The 27,085-nt window shown below is 46.6% G+C and overlaps 1 protein-coding gene across 9 annotated transcripts in view; it reads left to right on the top strand.

Moving 5' to 3' along the window:
• RALGAPA2 (Ral GTPase activating protein catalytic subunit alpha 2) overlaps positions 1-27,085 on the top strand; it is a 304,655-nt gene that overhangs the window by 269,779 nt on the left and 7,791 nt on the right. For all 9 annotated transcript variants that reach the window (XM_036321186.1, XM_036321185.1, XM_036321180.1 and 6 more), the window contains one exon: positions 10,886-11,007. In XM_036321186.1, the coding sequence (XP_036177079.1) occupies positions 10,886-11,007 (122 nt within the window). The remainder of the gene's footprint in view (positions 1-10,885; positions 11,008-27,085) is intronic.

The following is a 27,085-nucleotide window of genomic DNA, read 5'->3' as shown; positions in this document are numbered from 1 at the left end:
GAATTTGTGCACCTTGAAAGGAACTGTGGGCTGCGAGGCTACGGTGGGCACAGGGGTGGGTCTCGGCCCATCCTCTGCACCCCTGCCCATCCCCTCCCGTCACGGCCCCCCCCATCCCCTGTCTGCCAGCAGCCCCAATCCCCCTGTCGCTCCCACGCGCTGATGGCACCGCCCTGCCCGCACCCGCTGATGGCACCGAGCAATTGAGGCTGGCGCCGGCAGTGGGTACAAGCAGTGGCTGCTGCTCCGATCGCCCCTCAAGAGCAGGGGGAGGTGGAAGAGCTCTCAGGGGCGATCAGCGCCGGCAGCAGGTGCCAGCACTGGGTGGGACTGCAGCATGCGGTAGCAAAGAATTTTCAGTAACCACCAGAGGCTTGCCCTGATGACAGCAACCAGCACCCTGCCTTGGTCTGGCACCCCTGCTCACCTGCTCCACCATCCCATCACGGCCAATGCCTACAGTGTTCCATGTGCACCCCCTGGTGGTCAGCACACATCATAGCGACCAGTTGTTTGGTTGTTCGGTTGTTCCACCTTCTGGTCTATTTGCATATAGGGTTTTATATATATATATATAGATTATTTTCTATTTTTAGATATATTCATATTTATTATTTTTAAATGTACAGAAGAAAAACTTAAATATAGCCCTGGCCAGGTGAGCATCATCCCTTGCACCAAAAGGTTGTGGGTTTGATTCCCCATCATGGCATATACCTAGGTTGGGGTTTGATCCCTGGTTTGAGCAAGTACAGGAGGCAACCGATCTAATGATATTTCTCTCTCACATCAATGTCTCTCTCTCTCTCTCTCTCTCTCTCCCTCCCTCCCTCTCTCTCTCCGTCCTTCCCTCCCTCCCTCCAATAAAAAAACATATTCTTGGGTGAGGATTAAAAAAAGAACATAGCTCAAATTTTATAAACATCATAAAGAGGAATATTTCCCCAAAATTATTTTTCAGAAATGAAAAATCTATACAGAGCTTGGTGCAAATACTTTGGACCACAAAATTTTAATTCTGCCATTCCTGAGCCCAGTCTGACTTCATCTGGGCCTACTGGGTTATTGATAGTCAACAGATGGACTATTTCAAGAAAGTGATAACCAGAATATGTGCCACATGTCTATGACTACATTTTTAGCTCCTAGATACCATATCTTTGTGATGAATGAAAATCAGTGAAAGAAACAGTTCAAGTGTCATAGACTCCCTTCCTCCCAGAAATCAAGGTATTGACGTAAAGAAGGCAGAACTCTTAGGCTCTCTATTGTTCATATTGATCCGTCACTTCTTGGGTCGTTGTCATCAGCAAAGCAGCCTGCAGAATCTTTGCTCACCAAATGACTGATTTTCTTGTCACTTACGTTTTTCCTGATGGGAGACCTGGAGTGACAGTGTCGCAGGGCCCTTTCTCGCTTGGTGATTTACAGAAAGTGGGATGCACTAGAACTGGACAAGATGGAAATGGAAAATGCTGTAATTAAGGGTGTGCTCCTTCACAAATCAATCCCTGGGAAGCACTGATTTGAACATTTCTAATAAAATATAGATCTAACCCATCAGCATCTCAGATTCTGCGGGGACCTTCCTTCCGTTGCCTATGCCAGAAGGACATGGGCATGGAGAGCAGACCTTCTCCAAAAGCCTGTAATCTAATAGCCTGAAGAAAACCTATTTTTTTTTCCCATTTACTCTTATTTCCTCAGAATTATTCTTAAACTTGGTTATTTGGGTATTTTCTTCTTTCTTGGCAGTAGTGACTGTTTTCCTCTCCAGGAGTGTATCATTAGGGTTTGAAACCTAATCTACTATCTTATGTGTTTAATTTCCTTTTCCTAAACATTCATTTTATTTGGTTACGTTGTTTAGTAGAGTCATCCTCTCTATCCATTGCCAGGCAGTGACATTTACTCTGCATGATTCATTTATTTGGGGTCTTAATCCTAGAATTTTAAGTTTGCATTATATGGAAAGACAAACAAAATCTTTGTAGAAGTGATACATGGCTTCAGGATGGAACTAGCCTCTGTTCTTGTCTCGATTATTATGGAATTTCATCCACTTATTTAGGATTATTAGATGCCCAGCCCAGCCCACCAGTGGCGTATCCTGCTGGGTGGCATACCAGGGAAGAGGCTGAGAACCCAGAAGGGTATCGAAGCAGAGGCCTCTCCTTCCAGAAGCTTCTCCCAGGCTTCTGTGACGTGGTTCTCACTCTGTATCCCCCTCCGACGCGGGCAGGAGGGACTTCTCAGCATTTCATTCTCCCCTTTCCCCTCCATGATCATCTCCGACCCGTGAGTCACAGCTCTCTATCTCCAGCCCAGGCTTCTGCTGAAGCGCCCTCATCACCTCCCCAGTATTTCTCAGCTGACATCCTGTAGGCCCATCAGACTCCACCGTTCATCTTGTCACCTACACCCCGATCCCTCCTCCCTCTCTCTCACCCTCGTGCAGCTGGGTCTGCCCCAGAGAGCCCTGCACCCTGCCTCCTCCCTTCCTTTCCCTCCACCAGCGCTTTCTTGAGGCCCATGTCCCCTCTCTCCTCTCTCTTTTCTCTTCCTTTAGTTCCTAGCTTCTCTTCCTCTTGTATCTCTCCCTTCTAGGCCCTTTTTCACACATCCTTCCCCTCACCCCTCATTTTCTCTCAAGTACAGATTAGATCTTGCTGGTTTTTATTTTAAACGCTTCAGTGATTCTAAGGTGCTGTAGACAGATGTTGCTTCTCTTCCCGTGGCAGGCCCTTTGCTGTCTGGCCTAGACCACTGTCCACCCCCAGGGAATTGCACCACCCTCTGGATTCGTTCCGCTCACTGGGGTCCTTGCCACCTGGCATGTGAAGGGAGAATGCTGTGAGGGACAGGACTGTCTCTGTCACGGTGCTCCTTCCCATCCAGGGACAGTCCCTGCCACATGGTCTGCCCTCCTCAGGTGTCTCCAAGAATAAAAGATCCCACACCAAGACCTGGGGGGCTTTGCTTCTGCCAGGCCACCTTGCCATTGGTTCGGGAGCGTGGTCAGTGAGGACCTTCTCGTGAGAAGACCTTCCCCAGGATACATAGTGTGTGCTGTACACCAGTAGGCATTTGTTGAGCTATAAGTCACATAGCATAAAACTCACCCTTTCACTTGTGTGATACAGTGGTTTTTATCATAATCACCAGACTGTGCAACCATCACCATCATTCAATTCCAGAACATTTTCATCACCCCAAAAGGAAACCCCATACCCACAGTGGTCACTCCTCATTTTTCTTTGACCCCCGCCCCTGGCAATCACTAATTTCTTTTCTGTCAGAATAAATAAAATAAAACCTATAGAGGTGCTTATTCTGGACATTTATATAAATGGAGTCACACAGTAGGTGGCCTTTTGTGACTAGCTCTTTTCACTTAACATGTTTTTAAAGTTCATCCAGGTTGTAGCATGTTCAGTATTTCATTCCTTTTTATGACTCAGTTCTATTTCATCCTATGCATATATCACATTTTATCTATGAATACATCAGTTTATGGACATTTGGGCTTCTACTTTCTGACCATGATGAATAATGCTGCTGTGAACGTGTCTGTCCAAGTTTTTGTGTGGACATGTATTTTCAGTTCTCTAGGAGCAGGTTTTGCTGGGTCATATGTAATATATATATATTCCAGAGAAGAAAGGAGAGGGAGAGAGAGAGAAAGACACCTTAATGATGAGAGGCAATTATAGATCAGCTGCCTCCTGCATGCCCCACACTGGGGATTGAGCACACAACCCAGGCATGTGCCCTGACCAGGAGTCAAACTGTGACCTCCTGGTTCATAGGTCGACACTCAACCACTGAGCCATGTCAGCCAGATTATGTCTAACTTTTTGAGGAACTGCCAAACTATTTTCCATAGTGGCTACCCCAGTTTATAGTCCCACCAGCAAAGCATGAGAATTTCAATTTATCCACATTCTCACCAATACTTGTTCATCCTTTTTTCTTTTTTCTTTTTAAATGTTGTTGTTATTGATTCTTATCCTTTGATTATAACAATCCTGCTGGGTGTGAGGTAGCTCATTGTGGTTTTGATTTTCATTTCCCTGTTGACTAGTGATGTGGAGCACCTGGTCATGTATTGGTCATGTGTATATCTTCTTTGGAGAAAAGTTTTTCAAATCATTTGCCCATATTTTTAAGGGGGCTGTGCTTTTATTATTGAGATATGAGTTCTTTATATATTCTGTACATGAGACCCTTATGAAGGGTCTCTTAAGATTTGCAAATACCATGGGGTTTACCTTATTCCATGGGTTGTCTCTTCACTTTTTTGATAGAGCCCTTTGAAGTCTAAGAGTATTTCATTTTGATGAAGCCTAATTTTCCTATTTTTTCTTTGGTTGCTTGTGCTTTTGGTGTCATATGTAAGACCAGTAGGCATTTTAAAACTTTATCCTTTGATCACTGTTCACAAAATTGCCCCCAAAATGAGAAGGTGTTATCATCCGCTGCATTCTCTAATCCAAAGGCTACTGGTAGTGGGACCAACAGATGATATTAGCTCATTAGTTTCCTACTTTTATAAAATATTCTCAGTCATTTCTTCTCTGGGCTCAGAGTCTCTGCCACTGTTGGCTCATCTTTCTTACTAGATTTAAAATGTATGTATGGGTATATTTTAAGCATTTGCTTGAGGGTAGCATTCCTCAATCCACAGCTATCTTTTTTAAAATATATTTTTATTGATTTCAGGGAGGAAGGGAGAGAGATAGAAACATTAATGATAAGAGAGAATCCTTGACCAGCCTGCCCCACACTGGGGATCAAGCCCACAACCCAGGCATGTGCCCTGACCAGGAATCGAATTGTGACCTCCTGGTTCATAGGTCAATGCTCAACCACTGAGCCATGCCAGCCGGACCACAGCTATCTTAAGCAATCTCATTTTCACCAGATTTATGTGAGCCCAGTACTTATCCTTGTGTGAGGAATGTTCCCACTATCTGGTCTGTAATGCTTTGTTCTCTTTTTCGTCTAAGGATGGCTGCTTCTCCCCCACCTCCTCTCCACTTCCTCTTCCCTCCAAGTCAGGCCCATCACCCAACATGACCCTTTCTTTGTCAAGACTATTCTCAGAGATTCTGATCATTTCAAATCTTCAAGGAACCTTCTTACCTTTTCCACTTGCCCAGAATAGATGTCCTTCACTTCTGGCAACAGGCAAAAAGTGTAAATTATTAAGACATGTGTACAAACCCATTGGTTGAATCTGTAGATTCAAGTCAGCATCACTTCTTCAAAACTCACGGGAATGCTAGACTCTTCTTAGTGATGGAAGATCTTCTAAGAGAGTTCCCAAAACTTAAGTAAAATCATATGCTCCCTTGCCTCAAACAGGTCTCCCGTGACCCAGCCACAGCCAGTCTTTCCACTGTCCCTCCTCACCGTCTTGCCACCCTTTGGCTCCAGTCACCTTGGCTGCAACGCCCTAAGCTCCTTCCGGGTCATGCCTCTGTGCCTGCAATGCTCTTACCACTCCCTGACCCCATCCCCCATGATGAGCCCCTTTCCTGCCACTTCTTCAGAGACTGCCCTGCCTTTCCTATCCCCGCTTTCCTACCTGGCACTAATGTAAGAACAGTCTGCCTTATTCTTTGGATTTGTTCCTGCTAGTACGCAGGCTTGACAAGGGCGGGGACAGCATCTGTCTCATTTCCCAGTTGCATGCCCATCGCCAAGCACAGATGGGCACTCAGTACGCATGTATTGAATGGACGCACACTTGAGTGAAGGTGGACTTGCTTTTTGATAATGGCAAAGTCACTTGAGATCAAGTCTTATGAGCAGAGCAGGATAATGTATAGAAATCACGCACATGGGCCCGTGTACTTGTGTAGTATTCTGAGTCTAGCTCAGCCCATTTTGTCACTCTTAGTGCACGGTAGCTCTAGCAACAGTATTTTTGAGGAGAAACATTTTGGCCGAAGCAGTGCTGCCACCCCCATGAATGGCATTTGTGTCTATGTTTGACTTGAGCTCTTTAAAGCCCATCTGTCAGTTTTCATAACTTTCTGAATTTTTCTCTAATTTCCTAACATTTCAATCTATTTCTAGAACGAAGATCCTAAAAATAACACCGTCTGTTTTCTGCTTTCTCTGTGTCTCAACCATATGGACTTTTCTGTTGTCATTATCTCTAATAAGCAAACTTATACTTTTTATATCTACCTTGGGCTTAAAGAAGCTCATTGTCCTTCCAATGAGTGAGTGAGAAAAGATCAGTTTGAGTAGTGCTATTTTCTGTTCTCATCAGTTTGTTTTGTTGTTGTTATTATTGTTAATTCTCACGTGAGGCTATTTTTTTCCATTGATTTTTAGAGAGGATGGAAGGGACGGGAGGGAGGGAGAGAGAAACATCGATGTAAGAAAGACTTATCAATTGGTTGCCTACCGCACACGCCCCACCAGGGCTGGGGATCAACTCGCAGCCCAGGGATGTGCTCCCTCTCTCTGCGGTCACTGCTGTGAGTGGAGGCTGCAGTCACAGGCAAGGGCCCTGGGTTGGTTTGTGTCCAGCAAGAAGGGGCAGCCTCCTCCAAGCGGCTTTGTCCACTTGAGTATGGTGTTCATGCTTGGGAAATTTAGAGAAGGCCAGGCAAGAAGGACTTCGTGGGTTAAAAAAAAAAAAAAAATGCAACTTGCAATATAGACTCTTTCAAGCAATTCCTTTTTCCCCTTGATTAAAAAAAATGGAAGTGATCCAAGGTAAAAGTTATCCCAAGATAGAAATTTAAAACTACTATATGGGCAGTCAACAAGCACGTAGCCTGAATAAGTAAAAAGAAATTCAATGAAGTAATTGTTATTTGCACGAATTTATAAAGTCAGCAATTTAAAGCCATGTGCTCAAGTTTAAGTTGCAGGTTGACTCTTATACCCAGGTATATTTAAGTCAGTTTATCTTCCTTTGGAGTTTAGCTCCCAATCTTGCTTAAAATTTGAAATTCTTTGTATTCTAGAATTCTAGATATTGGCTGCAAGCAGTGAATGTGAGAAGACCTGGGTTCTAGCCCCAATTGCACCACTAACCATGATTCTGGAAACTTACTTGAACTCAGAGCTTCCATTTAATGATTAGTCACATGGACACCATAGGACACGCCCCCCAGCTCAGCAGGGGACTGCAGTGTGAAGGAGGCCTGCTTGTGGCCAAGCTCATGTGAAAGGGGGTGGGAGGAACAGGCTGCTCACATTTATCGAGTTTCTTTTGTGTGCTGGAAGCTGGGTCGATGCTTCATATGATTCCACTTAATCCTTCTGGCAGCCCCAAGAGCAGATGTCAATGTCCCCATTTTTACACATAAGACAACCAAGGTGCGGGGGGGGGGGGGGGGACGGGCAGGGGCGGGGTAAGGGGGTAGGTGAACTGGGGTTCCCCTAGCTGTTGAGGGAGAGGGCTGGAATTCAGACCTAGACCCATCTTCCTCCAAAAAGTAAGCTCCCTCCTGTCATCTGCTGCTGCCATTTCTAAAAATTAAAACAAGTTATAATCAGAATAAAGCAGGGGGGGAAGGGGGAGGTTTTGAACTTGGATCCTCAGGCTCTTGCAACCCAGCAGAGTGTGTTTGAGGGTCTCAGGAAGTCCTCTTGAAGTTTTGATGAAATGTAACCAGTGAAGACCAATGGCCTCTTTAGTCAAGTAGAGGAAGATCTATAATAAATAAAAATTCCTATGTGAAAATATAGACAGAATGGGTCACCAAAGAAACCCAAAAGTAACCACAAATCAAGATGGTTTTCTAGTTAGTAAATTGAATGGTCTCTGAATTGTGTAATTAAGGGGAAAAATTGCTGTTTAAAAAAGTACTTTGTGTGGTTTTTAGTGAGATAGTAAATTCAAGACCAAATTCAGCTTTCACATTTGTTAGTGGTCTTTTTAAGAGAATAAAGGGCAGTGGTTCGTATTGAAACGGGAATTGGATTGGAGACCAGGTGCCCCTTTAGCCACCTGCTTTCAGTCAGAGGTCACTGGCCGCGTGCACTGCCCACTGCCCAGCACGCTTTCAGCATGCAGTGCACATCTTAGCACGTCTTACATTTTTTAAAGCTTCTAAAAGAAATGATTTGGGGCGCCCATGAGCTGCGTAGCTGTCTCTGAATGCTGCCAGACTTGGGATGGTGTTTGTTTTCTTTTTGTCATGGTGTTTACATGACCTGGCTTGGACCACGAGTGAAAATGCATTTGCTGATTTCCTGGCCTCACCCATTCTCTAATGGATGTCTGTCTGGACGACAACACCCACTTGAGCACTAAGGCTCCTACACCAGCACAGGACCAGCCTGGGGGGAAGGGGGGGTCTGTGACTGTTGGGCAAAAATACGGAGATCAGGAACCTTCTATGAAGTCTGAATTCTCCAGTTATCCAGTTCTAGAAGCACCCTTTGTGCTCTCTGTCTCCCACAGAGCCTTATGTTAGGGTTCACACCACAGCTGTTCCTCGAGTCAGAGAATCTCACAACCTGGTTGCTACCCTCCGGAACTCTAGCACTGGGCCTGCTCTCAGCCTGACTGGCACTCGCTAGGACAGTCGGGGGCTGTCATGCAGGATGAGGATGGGCTTCTATGGGATTGCACACAGCATCCCTGTATAGGCTTGACTGTGAGCCTGATTTACATAGCAGACACGCTCCCAGATAGCATATTTAGCAAGATGCATTCACATTTCTGTTTTGTTCACCATTGTCCCGAGCGCTGTATGTGGATGTGTCGGACGCAGTGGGGCCTTTCAGGAAACAGCAGGACGATTCCAGGCCGAGCATGACAGGTCTTTAGAGGGACGCACCTGCTCTAACCCAGGCCCACGAGCAAACGGGGGGCTGAAAAGAGGCTCCATGAATTGAGTGTTGACAGCGGGCCATGGCTGTCCGAAGGCTCAGGTGGTTGTCAGACATAAGTTTAGCTTAGCTCTTTGAGTAATTTGTCACGCCTCACTCGGCCCCTGCTGGGCCAGCACGTGCCAGCTTAGTGTCAGAGTGCCTGTTCACCAGACGGCCACTCAGGCCTAACGTCCTGCTGTTCCCCAGACCAGCGGCTTGCTGGGGCCATGCACAGAGGGCCAAGCCGCGGTGACAGCCAAGTACTGTGCAGAATAAGCGTGTTCATAATGAGACGTGAATGGCATTAGTGGGTCCCTCTGGAATGGGGCCTGAGCGGGCGCCTCTCGCCGAGGAAGTTTGGCAGCCTGTTCGTTAGTTAAGGTGAGTCGCCGGGAGCTCTGCCTGCAGCCGAGGAGCCGGTGCAGCTCACGCTTGCAGGCCCAGGGCTGTGTGACCCCCTATGGGAAAGATCATAAATCATCAGAGGGGCCACTTTTGAAACCTTGAAACTCAGTTCCCTTTTTAAAAGCTGCTTAGAGGCAGCCTAAAGGCAAATTCTGGAATAGTGCTGCCCAGTCGTGCTTTCCACGGCGGCAGGTGCGTCTGTGTGTGCCTCCAGCACGGGGACCCCGAGCCACAGCCAGGGAGACGAGAGGAACTGGATCTCTGTTCTTTACTGTAGTTAATTTAAACTTAAATTTAGATAGCCACGTGTGACCCATGGCCGCTGTACTGACAGCACAGCCCGGACTGCCTCTGGTTTCGTGGTGCAGAACGCTCTCTGAATACAGTTCAAGGAGAAGGGGGAGGGAGAGCCTGCACCGAGAAAACAGAAAAATATTTTCCTGTTTTAAGACACGTGCTCTATCGAAAGCTAATTGGAAGGGCATAATTGTCACCAAGTTATGTTTTTAAGAGGCCATTTTGACAACACAGTGAGAGATGCTAGGATTGCTTCTGTCGCTACAGATCATAAACTGATGGTGATCCACATTCCCGGTGCTCCTGGAAAATTAGCATGATTTTCACAATGACCAAAACGCATCTTTTAACTTCGGTGTTGACGATGAGGAAGGGGAAAATGAGACATCATGCCGCCTTCCCCAAGTGTTAATTCATAAAGTCATACGTGTGGTGCCTCCATCGCCGTCGAATTGTTCTGGCGTTATCCTGTTATTGGAAGTGCAGCATTCACCTTCCCAGGAAGCAGAAGCTGCACACAAAAGGGGAAGATTTGCTTTCTGCCCCGTGAAAGGCGGCCACACGCAGGGGTCCTGTTAAGACAGCTGGAAAGTTGCTTCAGTGTGTTACGCTTGTAAGTTTTATTGGTGGCTGGTTTTTGATTACACATTTGAATGCGTGTGTTCCAGACTGCAGTTTTAATTAAAAGGCAGTCTTTTTTTTAAGTATTGCCCTGTGCACTCTCTGCTTGATCCTCCAACGTATTTGTTCTTATTTCCGAATGCTCACAGCCTAGCTCGGCTTTCGGCTCAGGTGCCCCCTCAGAGCATGCCTCCTCGGCCTTCCCTCTTCCCAGGGACATGATTAGCTTATTTCTTAGGAGTGTGTGCCACCACCTTCTCACTGATCCTTGCTTGAAGTAGCAAATCATTTTGTCAGTAGGCTGAAGAGAACATTTTATCCGGGAACTAACAAGAGAAGATCCAGATCTGTCCCCCAGCTGTCAGTGGAAAGAGATGCTGTCATAGTCCGTGTCTCTGTTTTTGTTCGTTTGACTCAATCTTAATGGTCTTTTGATGTGATTCTGTAACTATGGGTTACATACTTTTTATTGATACTAGTGTTGGATGCAATTGAAATCCAAAAGAAACTTAGGTCTCAAAATCAGAATTTTATCATTAAGACCAATCCTTAAATTTCTGACAGATGTTAACAAACTTGCAAGGTAATCTTCCCCCCCCCCCCCCCGCCCCCAAAACATAAAAGTTGCATCACTGTACGTAAAGCAGAGTGGACCCTGGCATTGTTATGTATGCCATTCTGCACATGCACTTGTTTCCTTAACCGATCACTGCAGCTACGAGGAGCGAGCCCTCTATCTCGAAGCCATAATTCAGAACCACCGCGAAGTAATGACATTTGAGGATTTCGCAGCCCAAGTCTTCTCTCCGTCTCCCAGCTACTCCCTCGGTGGAACGGGTGAGTGTCTGCATTATTCTTCCCTCGCGCGCTTAAGACAACTCGAGCAGCAGATGTACACCTGTTTTTCACAGATAAATGCTTGCGAATTTAAGAAGAGCATTCTCCCTCTGAATCAACTAATGAATATCAAAAGGAACGATGACATTCATTTTAATGTGTTTTGTATCCGAGCTGTTCACCCAGTTCTTTTCTTCCGCTATCCTGTTAACCTCCGAATCTAGCGAGGTTAATGAACTTTCCTCAGTGATGTGCTCGGTTCATTTGGGAGTGTGGGTTTCTTGCTGAGCTGGGAATAATGCTGTCTAAAAGCGATGCCCGCATCAGTGCTTACTTATCAAAAAAAGAGTTCCTCACAGTCGAAGCCATTGCTACTAATGCTAAATGGGGATTACGCTGCCGAGATACTCGAGATACCCGGGTCAGGGATTAATGCGGGAGGAATGGAAGGACGGTGTCCCCTGGTCCATCATGACGGCAGGGCCACGCCAGCCTTCCCTACAGCGGCCTGTGTCACATGGACCGGCCGCCGACCAGAGCAGCACCGGGTGTGGAACCTGTTTAGAAACTGGCTGACCGTCATGTTCATTTATTAGGCATATGGGAAATTTCAAACATTTCCATGAATGTTCTTGTTTTTAGGTTTCACTCTCTTATATGAACAATTCAGGGAAAATGGTGTACTGCCACCTAAAATGATTGTATGATTATTGTGGGTGGAGTTTTATTTTTTTTTTCAAAGAATAGAATTACTTACAAATTTCTGCATGTCATTGCAGATGACTTGCCTTTCAGAGAGTAATGGGATGCTTAGTCAATGCATGCTGAAATTCTCAGTGAAGGGCTTCCTTCTGCTAGTGTAGACACATTGTGAGGGCGCTTAATAGATTTCTAACCTGTGTCAGTTGCCTCTGACACCACCTTCCTTCTCCTGTTCTGACTTGTTAACAAATCTCTTACACACAAAGTGAAAAAAAATTAAATTCCGTGAAATAAATCACTTACAAATAAAATCAGCCATGCATCACTGTTTAACATCGCTGGCTTCAGTCCTCGCCTCTCCCAGCTTTGTTGGGAGATAAGAGGAGAGGCTTGCACTCGCCGGGGGAGCCAGGAGCAGCAGGCAGAAGGCCTGGGAGATAAGCAAGCTGGCCAAGGGAGCAGAGCCATGCGATTTACATAATCACGCCCCTGCTTCCTGGTGAGGCGTCGAGGAACACAGGGATGGCCTCTATTGATCGTTGTTGAACTGGAATACTAAGCAACATGAGAAAAGCTTATAACTTAAAGCTTTGATTAATGTTTCCTACATTAAAAAGGTAGAACAGCTGTGAATTGAATTCTTTTATACACTCTGCCAACGTTCCATCTAAAACCAAAAGGAAATCAGTTTCAAGGGAAATGAAGATTTCATACCCAGTTTAGGTAGAGGTTTAAAATTGTTTCTAATTCTTGGTGAAAGCCCATGAAAGATCTATAGCAAAGCTAATTTTTTAAAGATAATTATTCTGGTTTTTTCACCCTCACAATGATTTGGGGCTTAATTTTTCAGTGCTTTGAGAAACCTTTTTGTTTCTTAAAATTAAAGAGATTAAATAATAGATATTTGCACTCATCAGTTCAACTGTTACATTCTTAAGGCTCTTGACTATTGAAACAAATATTGATGAACTTTATTTTCTAGGTATATTTTAGCCTCTGTATAAATTTGATTTTTTTTCCCCAAAAGTTTAAGATTATTAAAACCAATTTAAATTAGTGTGTAGGTAACATCTTAAGTGAGACTGTAGGAGTCATTTGGGTTTTTTAAGACCTGCAGTTTAAAGACGATTACTGGCAAGCTTCTTCAAGAACATCGCGTTTGCCAAAGTCCCTTAACAGATAAAGGTTCTGACAGCTCAGAAGTGTGGGCATTGGAACCTGTACAAAAGGAACGTGAAACCAAAGATGGAATATCAAGACAAATCCTGCTCCTTTCTTTTTTCAAGTTATTTACACCAGTATCACATTTCATACTGTTTAGGGTTTAGGGAATTGGGTGTTGAGTGATAAAAATTTTTGTATGCATATCACACCAATCCATGAATGGGACTTGTGTCAGAGCATAATGCTCTCTCTCTTTTAATGCTTTGCCTATGTGCCCACCACAGTGATTAAGAAGGAACTAGAAATGAACTTGACCTGAACTGAAATTGGGGGCAGCGCAGTGAGGGTGGAGCACGCATAGGCGCACTCTCAGAGCCACCTCCTCGCCCCATGCCCGTGCCGGTTCTGCTTTCGAGGAATCCCTACCCCTGTCTGTTACCACTTTTACAGATGAAAACACTTCTCACTTATTCACAGTGTTTTTTATTATCTTGGGGCGAGTGTGATCAAACCCAGAGGAGCTGAGCAGCTTAAACTAAGAAACTGAGGGGCAGTCTGCTCTTCCAAGCAGCAAGCCAGTTGGAAAAATTGACCCCGAGCAGCTTAAGCTCCCACAGTGCCCATCCGACCCAACCCGGCCATCCTGGCCAGCAGGGTCACCAAAGCCAGGCCTTGGGCTACTGCTCACATGCATATGCACAGCCTGAGGAGCGAGGGGCTCTCGGGTTCTCTTTGTATCCTTGTCCAAGGGCTTTGTTGTGAACACAGAAGGAGAGTAACCTGAACGCTGTGTTCACTGCACACTGGCTTTGTAGCAGCAAGCAGCCCCTGTTTCTAGAGGGAGGGACTCTGATGTTGCTTTACATCCTCGCTGTAAGTAAGAGATGTGCCAAGTGGGAAGTGCCCTCTCCTCAGACTCGCCCTGCCCCAGTGCTGTCGCTTGTCACCCAAGGCGGCCATAGATGGTCACAGTGGCCAACTGTGTCCTCTATTCATGACTCACTGTCAACCACAGATGTGAGGCAGGGTCTTTTGTTGTTTGGCTAATAGGTGGGTGCTCAGCTTTTTTAAAAGAGGATTTTTACACACCTATTTTGCCAATGCAAAAAGGTTATTTTACAATACCACGTACCTCCTATCTATTCTGCCCACTCCTTGTTTCAATAATGCCCACTGTAGAACCGGGATTGGAGCTGCTTTCTTACCTAGCCCTGTAATTTGCATTCCTTTTGATTCCTTCCTTATTGACCAGCAATTTCTGAGTGGTAGCCAGTGTTAAACTATTGGCTGCAGTTAACACACACACGAGTGTGTGTTTGCATATATATGTCTACACGTGTGTGTATAGATATGTTCTATGTATGTACATATGTGCATTTCACACACACACACACACACACATTGGGGTAAGGGACTAAGTTTGTGTTTCCAAGCATGTTTCCAATGAAGGGGGCCAGCAAAGGAGCCGTTAAAGGGTTAACGGGCACGGGCGCCCTCGACTGCTGGGAGGGGCTGATGTAATCGCTGCCGCTCACAGCCAAGTGCATCTGTTCACCATGAGGTCATTCTTCTGCATGCTAATGATTTGGAAAATCAAGTCTAATGCTTGACATTATCAGAAAGGATATAAATAGTGTAAATCTTTACTTTTGGGAAGCTGCTCTTATAAAACAAAAGGAGAAAAGAGAAACTTTAGCTTGGACTTGAGGGGTTTTTTTTCAGGACTGCTTTAATGATTGTGTCTGGACCTTAAGATCTGGGAGGGATCCCCTTGTGTCTGTTGATAAATGATCCCCAAATTACTATTACAGTCACAGCTGACAATTTGGTAAATGTGAACTACAGGTATGTCTAATTTAACATCATATTTTAAGAATTTCCAAGTGCTTTGGTCAGAAGGTGATAAAGATGAATTTCTCTCAAAGAATGTCTAAAACCAAGAAAAATGAGTGGTTCCTCTCCCTATAAGAGAAGTGTTTGCTGAGGATGCCGGCACTGTTTGTGGTCCTTCCTGCTTTAATATTGCTATAGGGAGCCAGCAGAGGGAGCACAGATCGTTGTTTATTTGTTAGCCCTACATAAAACAACATATGATTTCTCCAAGATATGGTCAGAAACACTCCCTCCTTCATGACAGGCTAGAGACTGTGAAGGCTCCAGGATTTAGAACAAGTGGGAGAAAATGCCTCACTAGGCACCATCAGATTCTGCCACTTGTAATGTAGGTCGTATTTGGAGCTTAAAGCAGATTAGTCCGAGTTGGTCTCCGGATGCTGCTGCCTCTGCTGCTACTGTACAGAGCTTCACGTTTTCACCTTTCACGCTCAGGAATTGCACAGGTGCCCGCTTAGAAAGCTTTACCAACCTAACAGAAAAGACCTTAGTAATTTTTCTTTGCAACAAAATCATTATATTAAGTTCACAGAAACTATCAGAAGACCCTGGGTGCATTTCTTAGCAGCCTGTCTCCTAGAAGGAGAGGTGCAAGCCAGGGCCAGGACATACGAAAATGCTGGCCCCGTGCCCGCCCCGTGGGATAGTCCCAGAAATCAGAGCCACAGCTGCTGGTGTATTAATATCAGTTAAAGACTAGGACTGAATCTCAGAATTTCACTCGGATACTCCAGAAGTTACCTTTAAGTGCAAGTGCTCTTGTGACCCTGTCTGTTCAGGAGCTCCGGCTGCCACCCCGCACCCTCAGGTGTCCATGGCTAAGCAAGTGTAGCCACACGCCCTGCAAACCGACTGCTCTGAGTGTGCGGTCCTTCCACCCAATAATCCCTCCCAGACCCAGACCAGATCTTTCTTCACACCCTAACTGCCTCAATTCTGACCCCCTTTGCATATGACATTTAAAAAAACAACAACACTTAAAATGCATTCTTCTTAAAAATACACTGAAGCAGCCATAGGAATTTTTTAACCACCCACAGTCCCATTGCTGAGCCGCCTGGATCTGGCGACAGCTGCACATTGCTTCACCTGTGAAGCTGTAGGAATCTGGATGCTTTGTCCCCACACCAGGCATTGGGATTTCCTGGTCTGGGCTATGGTCTGGCCCTGGGGACCTTCTTTTAAAAACTCCTGAGAGCATTTTAATATGCAAGCAGGACGGAGAACCACTATCCTAAGTCAAGGCCTCTCAGTCATGGTTAGGGCCTTGCCTTAGTGCCATCTCACTTGGTACTTATATCTTGATTTTTCTTAGCCTATGCAAGTCTTTGTCATGTTGTATGTTTCTTCTATCTTAATAGACTGTAAAACCCTTAAAGCAGTGGTTCTCAACCTTCTGGCCCTTTAAATACAGTTCCTCATGTTGTGACCCAACCATAAAATTATTTTCGTTGCTACTTCATAACTGTAATGTTGCTACTGTTATGAATCATCATGTAAATATCTGATATGCAGGATGGTCTCAGGCGACCCCTGTGAAGGGGTCGTTCGACCGCTGAAGGGGTCGTTCGACCGCCAAAGGGGTCGCGACCCACAGGTTGAGAACCGCTGCCTTAGAGAATGATGCATATAATTTATCACATATGCAAAAGGAGTAGAAGAGAAATGTGACAGAAAGTGGTCAGGCTGTTGCGTTAAGCAGTACAGGTGTGTCCCCAGGCCACAGGTGTGTGTTGGGCCTGATGCGGATGCAGAACAAACACCTGTAATGGTGATGCACCTCTCCCCCTCCCTTCCTGGTCTCCTAGGGAACGTGGACTAGTGATAAGCAGTGTGGTCAGAACTGCCCTGGAGAAAGCCTGGGTCAGCCACGGACTGGGTGATGCTGTTTGAATAACTGACACTTGGTGCAGGATGCTTTCTTCAATGTTACTGAGGATTTTAAAGAGAATTCTCAATTGCCCCCTTTAGCACCACATTTTGCCTTGTGCTTTTTCACCCCTTTTTCCTCTTAAAAACTTTACTGTCTTCAACATCATCTTTGGAAGAGGGAAGGAAGAGATGAGACAAACATGTGTTCCACTGACCCTGACAGAACACTATGGTGCTCCCTGTCAATCGCACCATCTCTGAATGGCCCTCCCCTCCCTTCCCTTGGCAGCTGCCACCAGGAGGGCTGAGCCGGGCGTTTTAAGGGAACACAAAGGCTCTGGAGGCCTGTGCCCTGCCTCTGCTTCCCTTCTGGAGCCTGAAGTCTTGTTAGGGAGAAGCACATACTCATGAGCCTCCCGTAATGGCTAATGATTAATAAGTCCAGATTAGTTAGCTCCAACCTATAGCCACATGTTAAAAAGATACAGTCAAAAGGGAAGAAAAGCCAGTCAGCCGATGGTTTGCAGTTGGGTTGAGATTTCCCTGAGCTGGGCTGTGCCATCTGCCTTATGAACCTGGGAGGAAATGAAAACTTGCCTAATATCTATTAGATATTTCCACTTTCTCACATTGGCTGGAAATTAAGACGTCTGAGAACTGGAAGGCCCTGGACAAGAAGAATATAAAGGCTAGTAACTGTAGGAAGAGACGAGAGGAAGAAAGGACTCCTGTCAGAGCCGGTGGGGCGCTCCTGCCCAGGGCAGGTGCAGAGATTGGGGGTCCTCACAGGTTTCCAGAAAAAGATAGGACCTGAGATTATTCCTTCTAAAGTGCGGACATTACAGTTCATTTGTTCCTTTGGAAGAACGTGAAGATGCTGCTTTTTCTGTGAATGGCTGCGTTCGTCTAGCTCTGGTTCCTCAGTCCTGGCAGGGTTGTAAGTGCCTCACTGCTAATTACGGCTCTGGGGACACTGCAGCAGTTGCCAAGAGATGGCCGGCAGGTACTAAGAATTTTTCTCAGAGACAATTTTTGGAAATGACTCTTAATTAAAGCTTATTTGAAATAACCTTGAGATTTTGTTTCGAAAGAACCTGGCGCTTCTGACGCCCAGGTCCACACTCCTGGGCACCAATGCTGTGGCCTCGTGTCCTGGTTCCAGCAGGTGGAACACGTACGGCCTCGGTGGTGGCTTCCTGGAAAACCCAACGGCTTCGCTTGGTTTTCTATTTAGCAAAAACCAAACCAAAGCAGAGGCCAGATGGAACATTTAGGTCTGCTGACGGAAAAAGAGAATATCTCATACTCTTCTTTTTCAGAGGGATATATGATGGTAACCAGGAAGTTAAAGAGCATAATAAAGAGAAAAACTGGTTCCTTTTCCCCATTAGCCTTTAAAGTCTCTCAAAAGGCTGAAAAAAAATCCCTTAAAATGGGAAGCATGCCAATTGACTTTAAAATAATACCTGAAGTGCTTACGGCGTTGCCGTTGCCGAAAGTCCTCTCTCAGTCCCAAGGAGCCCAGGAGCATCCCTGTGAAGGGTGCCTAGAAAAATAGGCAGAACCCTGCTTTTTGGCCACTTTAACAATAGGAGACAGTGAAGTCCCAGATGCACAGAGGACACATTTCACCCACCGGCACTCACTCACCAGGGCCCTGCCCCCAGCGCTCAGCGTTCCCGTGGTGGGAGCTGGGGCCAGTGCCGTCAGCCAGCATCTCCCTTCTCGCGAGCCGGACCGTCTGACCTGTGAGGTGGCCTGATGCTGGAGAAAGCCACTGCGGTCTCCAGGACGCACTGCGAGGTCCTGCTCCCCCAGCCCTAACCTCAGCAGGACCAGGAGGTGCCGGCTGCCCTGCGTGGCTGCTGAGGTACGCTGGGCAGACTGTGTGGCTCGCGTGAGCCCGTGCGTTGTAGTTAGGGAAACCCTGCTGCCTAGCTACATCCCTAGGGCTCAGAGAAGTAGCTAAAGAAACAGCCCGACTCCAGTTAGCGCCAGGGCCTCTGGCATCCAGGTGTGCCCTCTGAGGCCAGGCTCCTGACCAGGGGGATGTGCGCTGACCCAGACCATCAGGGGCAGGAGTCCCAGAGGGAAGGGATCAACACAGAGAAGAAAAGAAGCAGCCAGAAATGGAACTCCATGGGCCGAGACTGGCTGCTCCTTACCCAGTTACCCAGCATGGTGACTGCCAGAGCCATGTTTACATATTAGAACTCAGGTCCGGCTTGGCTCCTGGGACACACATGCACCTTTGCTACAGCTTAAGCAGATGGGAACCCACGAGGGCCGTCGCCTGCAGACATTCATTCCATAAACATTTGGAATATTGAGGGGCGCTAAGAAGAAAAAGCAAAAGGAGCAGGAGAGCTGCTGAGAAACATAACATCGGGTGGCACTTTAAATCGGGGGTCAGGGCGGGCCTCGCTGAGAAGGGAACATTTGAGGGACGACATGAAAGAGGTGATGGAGAAAGTCATTTAGAACTGGGTGGGGTGGGGGGAGAGAGGCATTCCAGGCAGAGGAATAGCAAGTGCAAAGGCCCTGAGGCAGGAGCTTTCCAGGAACAGTGAGGAGCCCCCTGTGGTTAGGGCAGAGTAAGCAAGGGTGTGAAGAGGATGAGGCAAGTCAGAGCAGCCTGTGGCCAGCTGGGAAACTTTGTTACTCTAGTGCAGTGGTCGGCAAACCATGGCTCGCGAGCCATATGCGGCTCTTTGGCCCCTTGAGTGTGGCTCTTCCACAAAATACCACGTGCGGGCGCACACATACAGTGCAATTGAAACTTCGTGGCCCATGTGCAGAAGTCGTTTTCGGCCTGGGTGAGTCTGTTTTGAAGAAGTGGTGTTAGAAGAAGTGGGGGGTGTTGGTTGGTCGTCGGTCGACAGAGACGCCTTGCAGGCAGGCCACAAGATACGCAGTGCGGGGGGGGGGGGGGGGGGGGGGAGGCGCGCACGCAATTCATGCAGGAGTTGAGGATGGGAGAGTTGGAAGGGGTCGACCTCAGCGAATGTACCTCAGTCAGATTGAGGACGTTTTTAGCAAAGGCCAGCTTAGGAGCACCCTAATTAAGTTAATAACAATGTACCTACCTATATAGTTTAAGTTTAAAAAATTTGGCTCTCAAAAGAAATTTCAATCATTGTACTGTTGATATTTGGCTCTGTTGACTAATGAGTTTGCCAACCACTGCTCTAGTGAGATGGCCAGCTTTTGGGGGGGGGGGGGGGGGGTGTTAGGCAGTAGAATAACATAATAAGAATTCTTGTTTTAAAAAATCACTCTGGGCTTCTGTAGGGGGGATGTACTATAGGGGGGTTGGAAGGAGACTGGTTAGATGATATTCCGTTCCCCTTGTATTCCTGTCCCTGGGCACAGCGGCATGTTTGACTAATGAATGAGCCTGTGGCGACCCCACAAGGTTCTCCCTGAACATTCCCTAGGGGCCCACTAGTGGCCTCCTCACCCCAGTGCCTCCGAAGGCAGCCCCTGACCTGGGTTGCACAGGTGAAGGGAGCACAGTGACAGCAGCTCTTTGTATGGGGAGGTTTGGGTTGGAAGGGAGAAAGTGAAAAGGATGACAGAGTTTTGACCTGCAGTCACATATCCCCTCCCCCCCAAGACCCTGCAGACGCGCGTCCCAGAACTCGGTGGTCTTAGACCAGTGAGTGGACGTGAAGAACCGTGGTAGATGAGTGTCCCTGGATCACGGAACATTGTTTGAAGAGACGTACAGTGACTCCATTATCCAGAAGAGCGAGGCTATGAGAACAAGTTTCCCGGGCACTGTTTCACTCTTACAAACATGGCCCTAGAACAGCCGTGGGCAAACTACGGCCCGCGGGCCGGATCCGGCCCGTTTGAAATGAATAAAACTAAAAAAAAAAAAAAAAAAAAGACCGTACCCTTTTATGTAATGATGTTTACTTTGAATTTATATTAGTTCACACAAACACTCCATCCATGCTTTTGTTCCGGCCCTCCGGTCCAGTTTAAGAACCCATTGTGGCCCTTGAGTCAAAAAGTTTGCCCACCCCTGTCCTAGAACAGTCAGTGAACAGTAATAGCTCTTTGCATATGTGTGGACATTTGCAACACCAGCCCCACCATCTGCCCTCAGGAGAGCATGAGTATCTCTCTGGCAGTTTTTAACTGAGAAGGGCTGTGTGTTTTTCATTGTCAAGTGGCTGGTCATATCAAGGCCAAGGATCAAGTGCTAAGTCTCTGCTCCCAACAAGACTCACTGCACCCCACTCAGAGAGGACCCCTCCTTGTGGGGAACACACTCGTGGAAACGAACAACGGGGAAGAGGGGACGAGCCCTTCTTTTGTGGCAAAGGCTAAACGCTCCTCCCCAAAGGCAGGAAGGACTGCTTCCTAGGCTGTATGACCAAGGCACGCTCCCCTCAGCATATATCCCTGAAAACTTGGTTGGCAGTTAACCGGAGTATTTTCTATTTTAGAGTGCAAATGGAGCACCACAGGGAGGGCTGACACGTAGAAAAGGTTTTAATTATGGACCAAAATAGCTTCCTGAATGTCTGAAGACCAAGGACAGCTTCTATCAGTGAAGCTACCAGACAGTTCCATTGCTTCTTCAATGTTTCCTGAGACAGATACTCATCACTCATCGTTCTCCCACACGTCACCACAAACGTAACTGCTGCATATTCTTGAGCTATTGATTATTGGGAATTTAAAATATACTCCTGCGCTGCATACAAAACCCCAGGTGTCCTGGGGGAAGTCACACTGTAATCCTACCTCCACTTATAACAAAACAGATGAGGTCTAGTTAAATAAGCCTGAGAGGGACCTTGAAGGTCAGGGTAGTGTGTTACCTGAGGGCTGGCTCCATTTACTTTGCTTTGAAGATGGTTAAGTTTGCTTGCCGGTGCAGGAGGAGACATGCTGGTGGCAGCTGCTAAACCGCGTAGCCGCCCGGTCCCCCTGCCTCCCTAGGGGTTCGTGGGGGTGGGGGTATTTTCCCCTAGAACTCAGAGCCACTTCTGTTGTGTCATTTTGGGGAAATTAATAGCAGTAGCTCTCCCTTCAATTTTATTTTTCCCTTTTTAAAAACAGCATATTGAGATATAATTCACATGCCATACAATTGGTATGTACCCATTTAAAGTGTACAATTCCATTTTCAGTATGTTCACAAGGTGTGCCACCATCACCATAATCTAACTTTAGAATATTTTTATCCCTCCCTAAAAACAAAAACAAACCTACTAGTAGTCAATTCTCATTCTCCCTACCTCACCCCCAACCCTAAGCAACCTAAGTCTGCTTTCTATCTTTGGGTCTGCTTATTCTAGACCAGTGATGGCGAACCTATGACAGGTGTGTCAGAGGTGACACGTGAACTCATTTTTTTGGTTGATTTTTCTTTGTTAAATGGCATTTAAATATATAAAATAAATATCAAAAATATAAGTCTTTGTTTTACTATGGTTGCAAATATCAAAAAATTTCTATATGTGACACGGCACCAGAGTTAAGTTAGGGTTTTTCAAAATGCTGACATGCCGAGCTCAAAAGGTTCGCCGTCACTGTTCTAAACACTTCGCAAGAGTGATATCACAGTATGTGGTCTTTGGTCACCAGCTTTTTTCACTTAGCGTGTCCTCCGGGTTCATCCGTGTTATAGCCTGTATCAATAATAGTCTATTGTAAGGGCAGACCACATTTTGGTTATTCCTTCACCAGTTGATGGCCATGTAAGTTGTTTTCATATTTTAGCTGTTATGAATATTGCTACTATAAACATTTCTGTAGTGTTTTCCCATTTTTAGATGTGAGTTACAACTGGTAGAAGAAACAGCTGCCACTGTGGCTCGACATAACTAAGCTCTTACTGTTCCTGTTCTGTGAGGTAGTGAGGGGGTCTAGGAACCTCTTTCTCCAGGAGGGTCTATCCAGAAAGTTGACACCAATATTAATTTTAAATTTATAATTTACTTAATCTTAGTCATCTAAATATATACAGTAAAAGGCTAATATGCTAAGTGTCCAACCGTTTGGGAAATTACATCACATAGCAATACCTGGCTTTCTCTCCCTAGCAACTAGCCTCCTTGGAGTTTCTTCAACCCGGGAACATGACTTGCTTCATAGCCGGGTAGAAACATTTAACACTGTAACCAAATGTCTGTGAAGCGTTTTTAATTGCCTCATCTCATTTGATCCTCACAGAAGTCTTGGAGTAGGTAGATAGAAGACTCGGTGGAATCCTATTTTCTTTTCATTAGCCGGAAAATGGAGATTTAGAAAGCTTAGAAATTTGACCTGACTGCAAAGAAGTAAGAAATGGTGGACCTTAAAAATAACTTCAGGTTTTCTCACTGCGAAGAATATAGTCAAACACTGCTGCAGTTAAATATTTTACCTTTTGTTCTCCCTTTGTGATCTACAATAATAATCTGCTTTGTGTTGATATTTACTGCTGTGTTGCTGACAGTTACCTGAAAGAGAAGTTGGGGTGCTTCACTGGGCTGGAAAAGGTTTAGCTATATCAGAAAGCAGGTCTAATTAAGCAAGTTTATTCTATATCTATAAAAGGCTAAGTTGACTCGCACATGCGCAATACATATAAAGCTCTCACTGGCACCAATCGTATGCATGTGTTTCCATCTGTCATTGTCGATCGTGAATTTGGTTGACACTTCTATTATAGAGAAAGGGTGAATAGCGATATTAAAATATTCTACTTAATTTCCTTTCAATGTGCACGAAATGAATAGCGATATTAAAATATCCTACTTAATTTCCTTTCAATGTGCACAAATTAATGCACCTGACCAATAGTATATCTGTAAGAGTACATTATAGTTGCAGAAGAGGAAGAGAAGAATGTCAGGGAAGTTTTCTCAGGAGTGTTCCACCTGCTGGCTTGGTCCCTGTGCACATGCAGGCACATCATCACACGCTCCCTCTGCCTGCTCACCTTTTGGTCCAAAGCTGATGGGGAAGACCAACAACCAAAAAGAGGAAGCTGAGCCCAGAGCCAGGGCCAGGACACAGCCACTGCTGCTGGGTTGGAAATACTGGAAGCCGTCCTTGGGCCATTTGGAAATGTTAATTAGGCTGGCCAGTTCCCACTGATCTTGGTTGCCAGTGTTGAGTGTATAGGCTTACCCCATCCCTGGCTGCACCTGTTCCCTTCCTCAGAGCCATTCCAAGGGGTCTGAATACCCCGGCAGCTCTCTGATCTCCGCTCTGTCTGCCTTCCTGCTGGGAGGATGTTTAGCACTCGCCGAAAGCTGGAACCCTGGTCCACTGTTTCCCTCATCCATGCCAGCTCTCAAAACCATTCCCTTCCCTAATTATCTTGAACCAGTTAATCATTTTCCACACTGACTGTTCAGTAACAGGAACCCAGAGCGAGGCAGCCACTTTCCCTGTCCGACCCTGCCCAGCTCATCCCAGGTGGCAGTCCTGGATGGCAGCCTTTCCCCAGAGATAAGAACTCAGTTCAAATCCTTGCTGTTTGCTACCCCAGTGAGTACAGCCAGAGAAAACATGCCACAGAGAGGCCCTACAGCTCCTGAAAAGCCTCCACGAGGCAGAGCTATGTGGAACACAGAAAATCTCCACCAAAGATGATTGTTTCCTGTGTTCCTTTAAATCCTTGTTGATATCCCGAGTATCAGAGAAGTCACATGAGCCCACAGAAGTAAGGCATCTTTCTCTAAGAATGATGTCAGATTCTCTGGGCTCCGCTCCTTGAGTCTGAGCCCGAGTGGCCCGCTGGCGTCTAAGTGACATTTGAAGGGCTCTTCCTAGAGGGCTCTCACTCAGCTGCTCTGAGATGTGAGCAGGGCCAGCTCCCGATTCCCAGCACCACTAACCTGGAAGTAGTATGCTAAGCAAAATAAGCCAGTCAGAGAAAGACAGGTATCACATGATCTCACTTATGTGGAATCTAATGAACAAAACAGATCCAGAGACACAGAAGCATGGAACAGACTGTGGAATCTCAGAGGGGGAGGGCGGGTGGGTGGGAAGAGATCAACCAAAGAACTTGAATGCATATATGCATAACCCATAGACACAGGCAACAGATTGGTGAAGGCCTGGGGCAGGGAGTAGAGGTGGGTTCGAAGAGGTCAATGGGGGGGGGGGGGGGATATGTAATATTTTCAACAATAAAGATTTTTTTAATTAAAAAATAAAATTAAAAAAAGGAAAAACCTTGCAAGACACATATTAGCCCTGGCTGGTTGTTCAGTGGTTAGAGCATCGGCCCTCAGACCGAAGGGTTGCGGGTTTGACTCCTGGTCAAGGGCATGTACCTGGGTTTCCGGTTTGATCCCAGCGCTGGTCAGGGCGCTTGCAGAAAGCAACCAATCGAGGTGTCCCTCTCACTTGGATGTTTCTCTCTCTCTACCTCTCCCCTTCTACTCTTGTAAAAATCAATGGAAAAAATCTCCTTGGGCGAGGATTAACAATAACAGTAACAAAAGGCACATATTAACCCCATAACCCAGTGTCTCTCAACCTTGTCTCTCATTGCCCCACTCTCATTGTGGAGGCTTCTGAGGCACGTTTATTTCCTAATTTGTCCCCTTCCCTGAAACACCACAGAAACACTGTATGTCTGTTTATTGTACTTACTTCCGAACTTTATGCGCATAAGGAATAAGATACTTTTGCCCTCCAGCGGTGACACCACCCCATTAGAACACATGCCATAGCTCCTCCACCACAGCCCCAGAGCTGGGACATCCTCCATTTCCTCCACCGCTGTAGCCCCGAGCCTGGAACAGCACCTGCACATATGGGATATCCAGTGAATAAAGGCTGGAATGACTAGTCTTTGTGTCCCTCCCCCGCACCCCCAAGCATCACACGCCTATTCTCTTTCCGTCCCTCATCCCCAAGCACGGTGCTCTCTTCTGGTGCCTCCAGCCCTGCCTGGTCAGTGGGTACCTCGTGCTCACCCCGGGGATGTATCAGGAAGCTGACAGCCAACTCCTATGTTCCAAGGATAGGCCCCGCCCTTTGGCCACACAGCCTGCGTGTCAAGGGCAAGTGACATTTGAGCCCCATGGAATCATTAAGGCAGCCCCCAACTGTCTCTGTCTTTGCATCTCCTTAACTCACCCATGGATTGGCAGTTATTGAGACATTCTGTCTGGTCCAGCCACCACACCAGGCTGCATCTGGGGACACGCTGGGGAGAAACGCAAACCCATCCTCATCAGCAATTACAAACAAGCCTCCATTGTTTGCTGCGCCATCTGTTTTCTTGGTTTCTACCAATCGGGTGCCTCTGCGCCCAGCATAACCAGGGTTGAGGGGGCTGCAAGGGAGAGAGACCGAGGAGCCCCTCCATGACCCCCTTGGCTCACACTGGAGAGGGTCCATGGCATGGTGCCTTGAAAAGCTGAAGCTCTTCAACTCAAGGAAGGCACATGCAGAGTGGTTCTATGTTTGCGTCTCCCATGAGAGGAAATGGGGCCCACGGCACACACAGTTCATGGGGGGTGGCAGCGGGGATAGGAAACCTAAGTAATCACATTATCTAGAGCACCCACGGGAAATGTTCTAGTCCGTTACCAGCAATTAACACCTCCCAAGAACTTCGTATGCTCCTAGAGCACAATCAGTGTGGTGAGCAGAGTTAACAGTGGTTGGAAATCAAGTAGGACAGAGAATGCTACCAGATCATCCATGACCGATTATTTATCCTGAAATTCCTAACCCCGAATGACTTCTTGGTGGGGCAATAAATGTTCATCGATAGATTAGAAAATACAGCTTCGTAAAGGTCCGAGTTTCTTCAGAGAGCCCCACTGGAAAGTCTGTCATGCCGAGGGCATTCTCATTCTTAGAGACGGCCCTGGTCACTGTGCCAGCCTTGGCAGACAGCAGTCTGTGCCACTGATAAGCGTCCTTTGTCTGGCTTTGATGGTGGCCCAGTGACACTGAACTCGGGAGCATTTGGGGGGTCAGGGCGAGGAGCGATGGCTGGGTGCATAAAGAGGCTGCGTTTGCTAAGGAAAACCCACGTGGGAAACAGGACGATGTGGTGATGGAGAAAACATGTCAAAGTCCAGAAACTCCCAGGTTCTCTCCAGTTAGGCCTGGCTGCTGAGACCCCACTGCTCCGTGAGTGAGGGCGAACGTGGGGTCCCACGCACCACCGACGGCGGAATCCCCTTGCCCAGCCGCCCGCCGCACAGCACGCCTTGTGCTGCCTCCCTGGGACTGTCACCGCACAGTGACACTGGCTCTGTGTGAACACACTGTGTCCACCTCAGAAACGGAAAGTGCGACCTGCGGACCTGTAGACATGCACACTTAGAGGGTATCCCTCGTTTCTGTAGGCCATCCATTTAATTTCAAATACTTGTCTTGCAGACTCTTACCTTTGACTCTGTTTTGCCTTGAAAACTCTTATCTTTGACTGTAGTATAGAGCAAATCAGTCAGGAAATATTGGGCAG

The sequence above is a fragment of the Myotis myotis genome, unplaced genomic scaffold (assembly GCF_014108235.1).
Source record: "Myotis myotis isolate mMyoMyo1 unplaced genomic scaffold, mMyoMyo1.p scaffold_m19_p_9, whole genome shotgun sequence".
Taxonomy (NCBI): domain Eukaryota; kingdom Metazoa; phylum Chordata; class Mammalia; order Chiroptera; family Vespertilionidae; genus Myotis; species Myotis myotis.
This window is presented reverse-complemented; position numbering and strand designations above follow the sequence as displayed.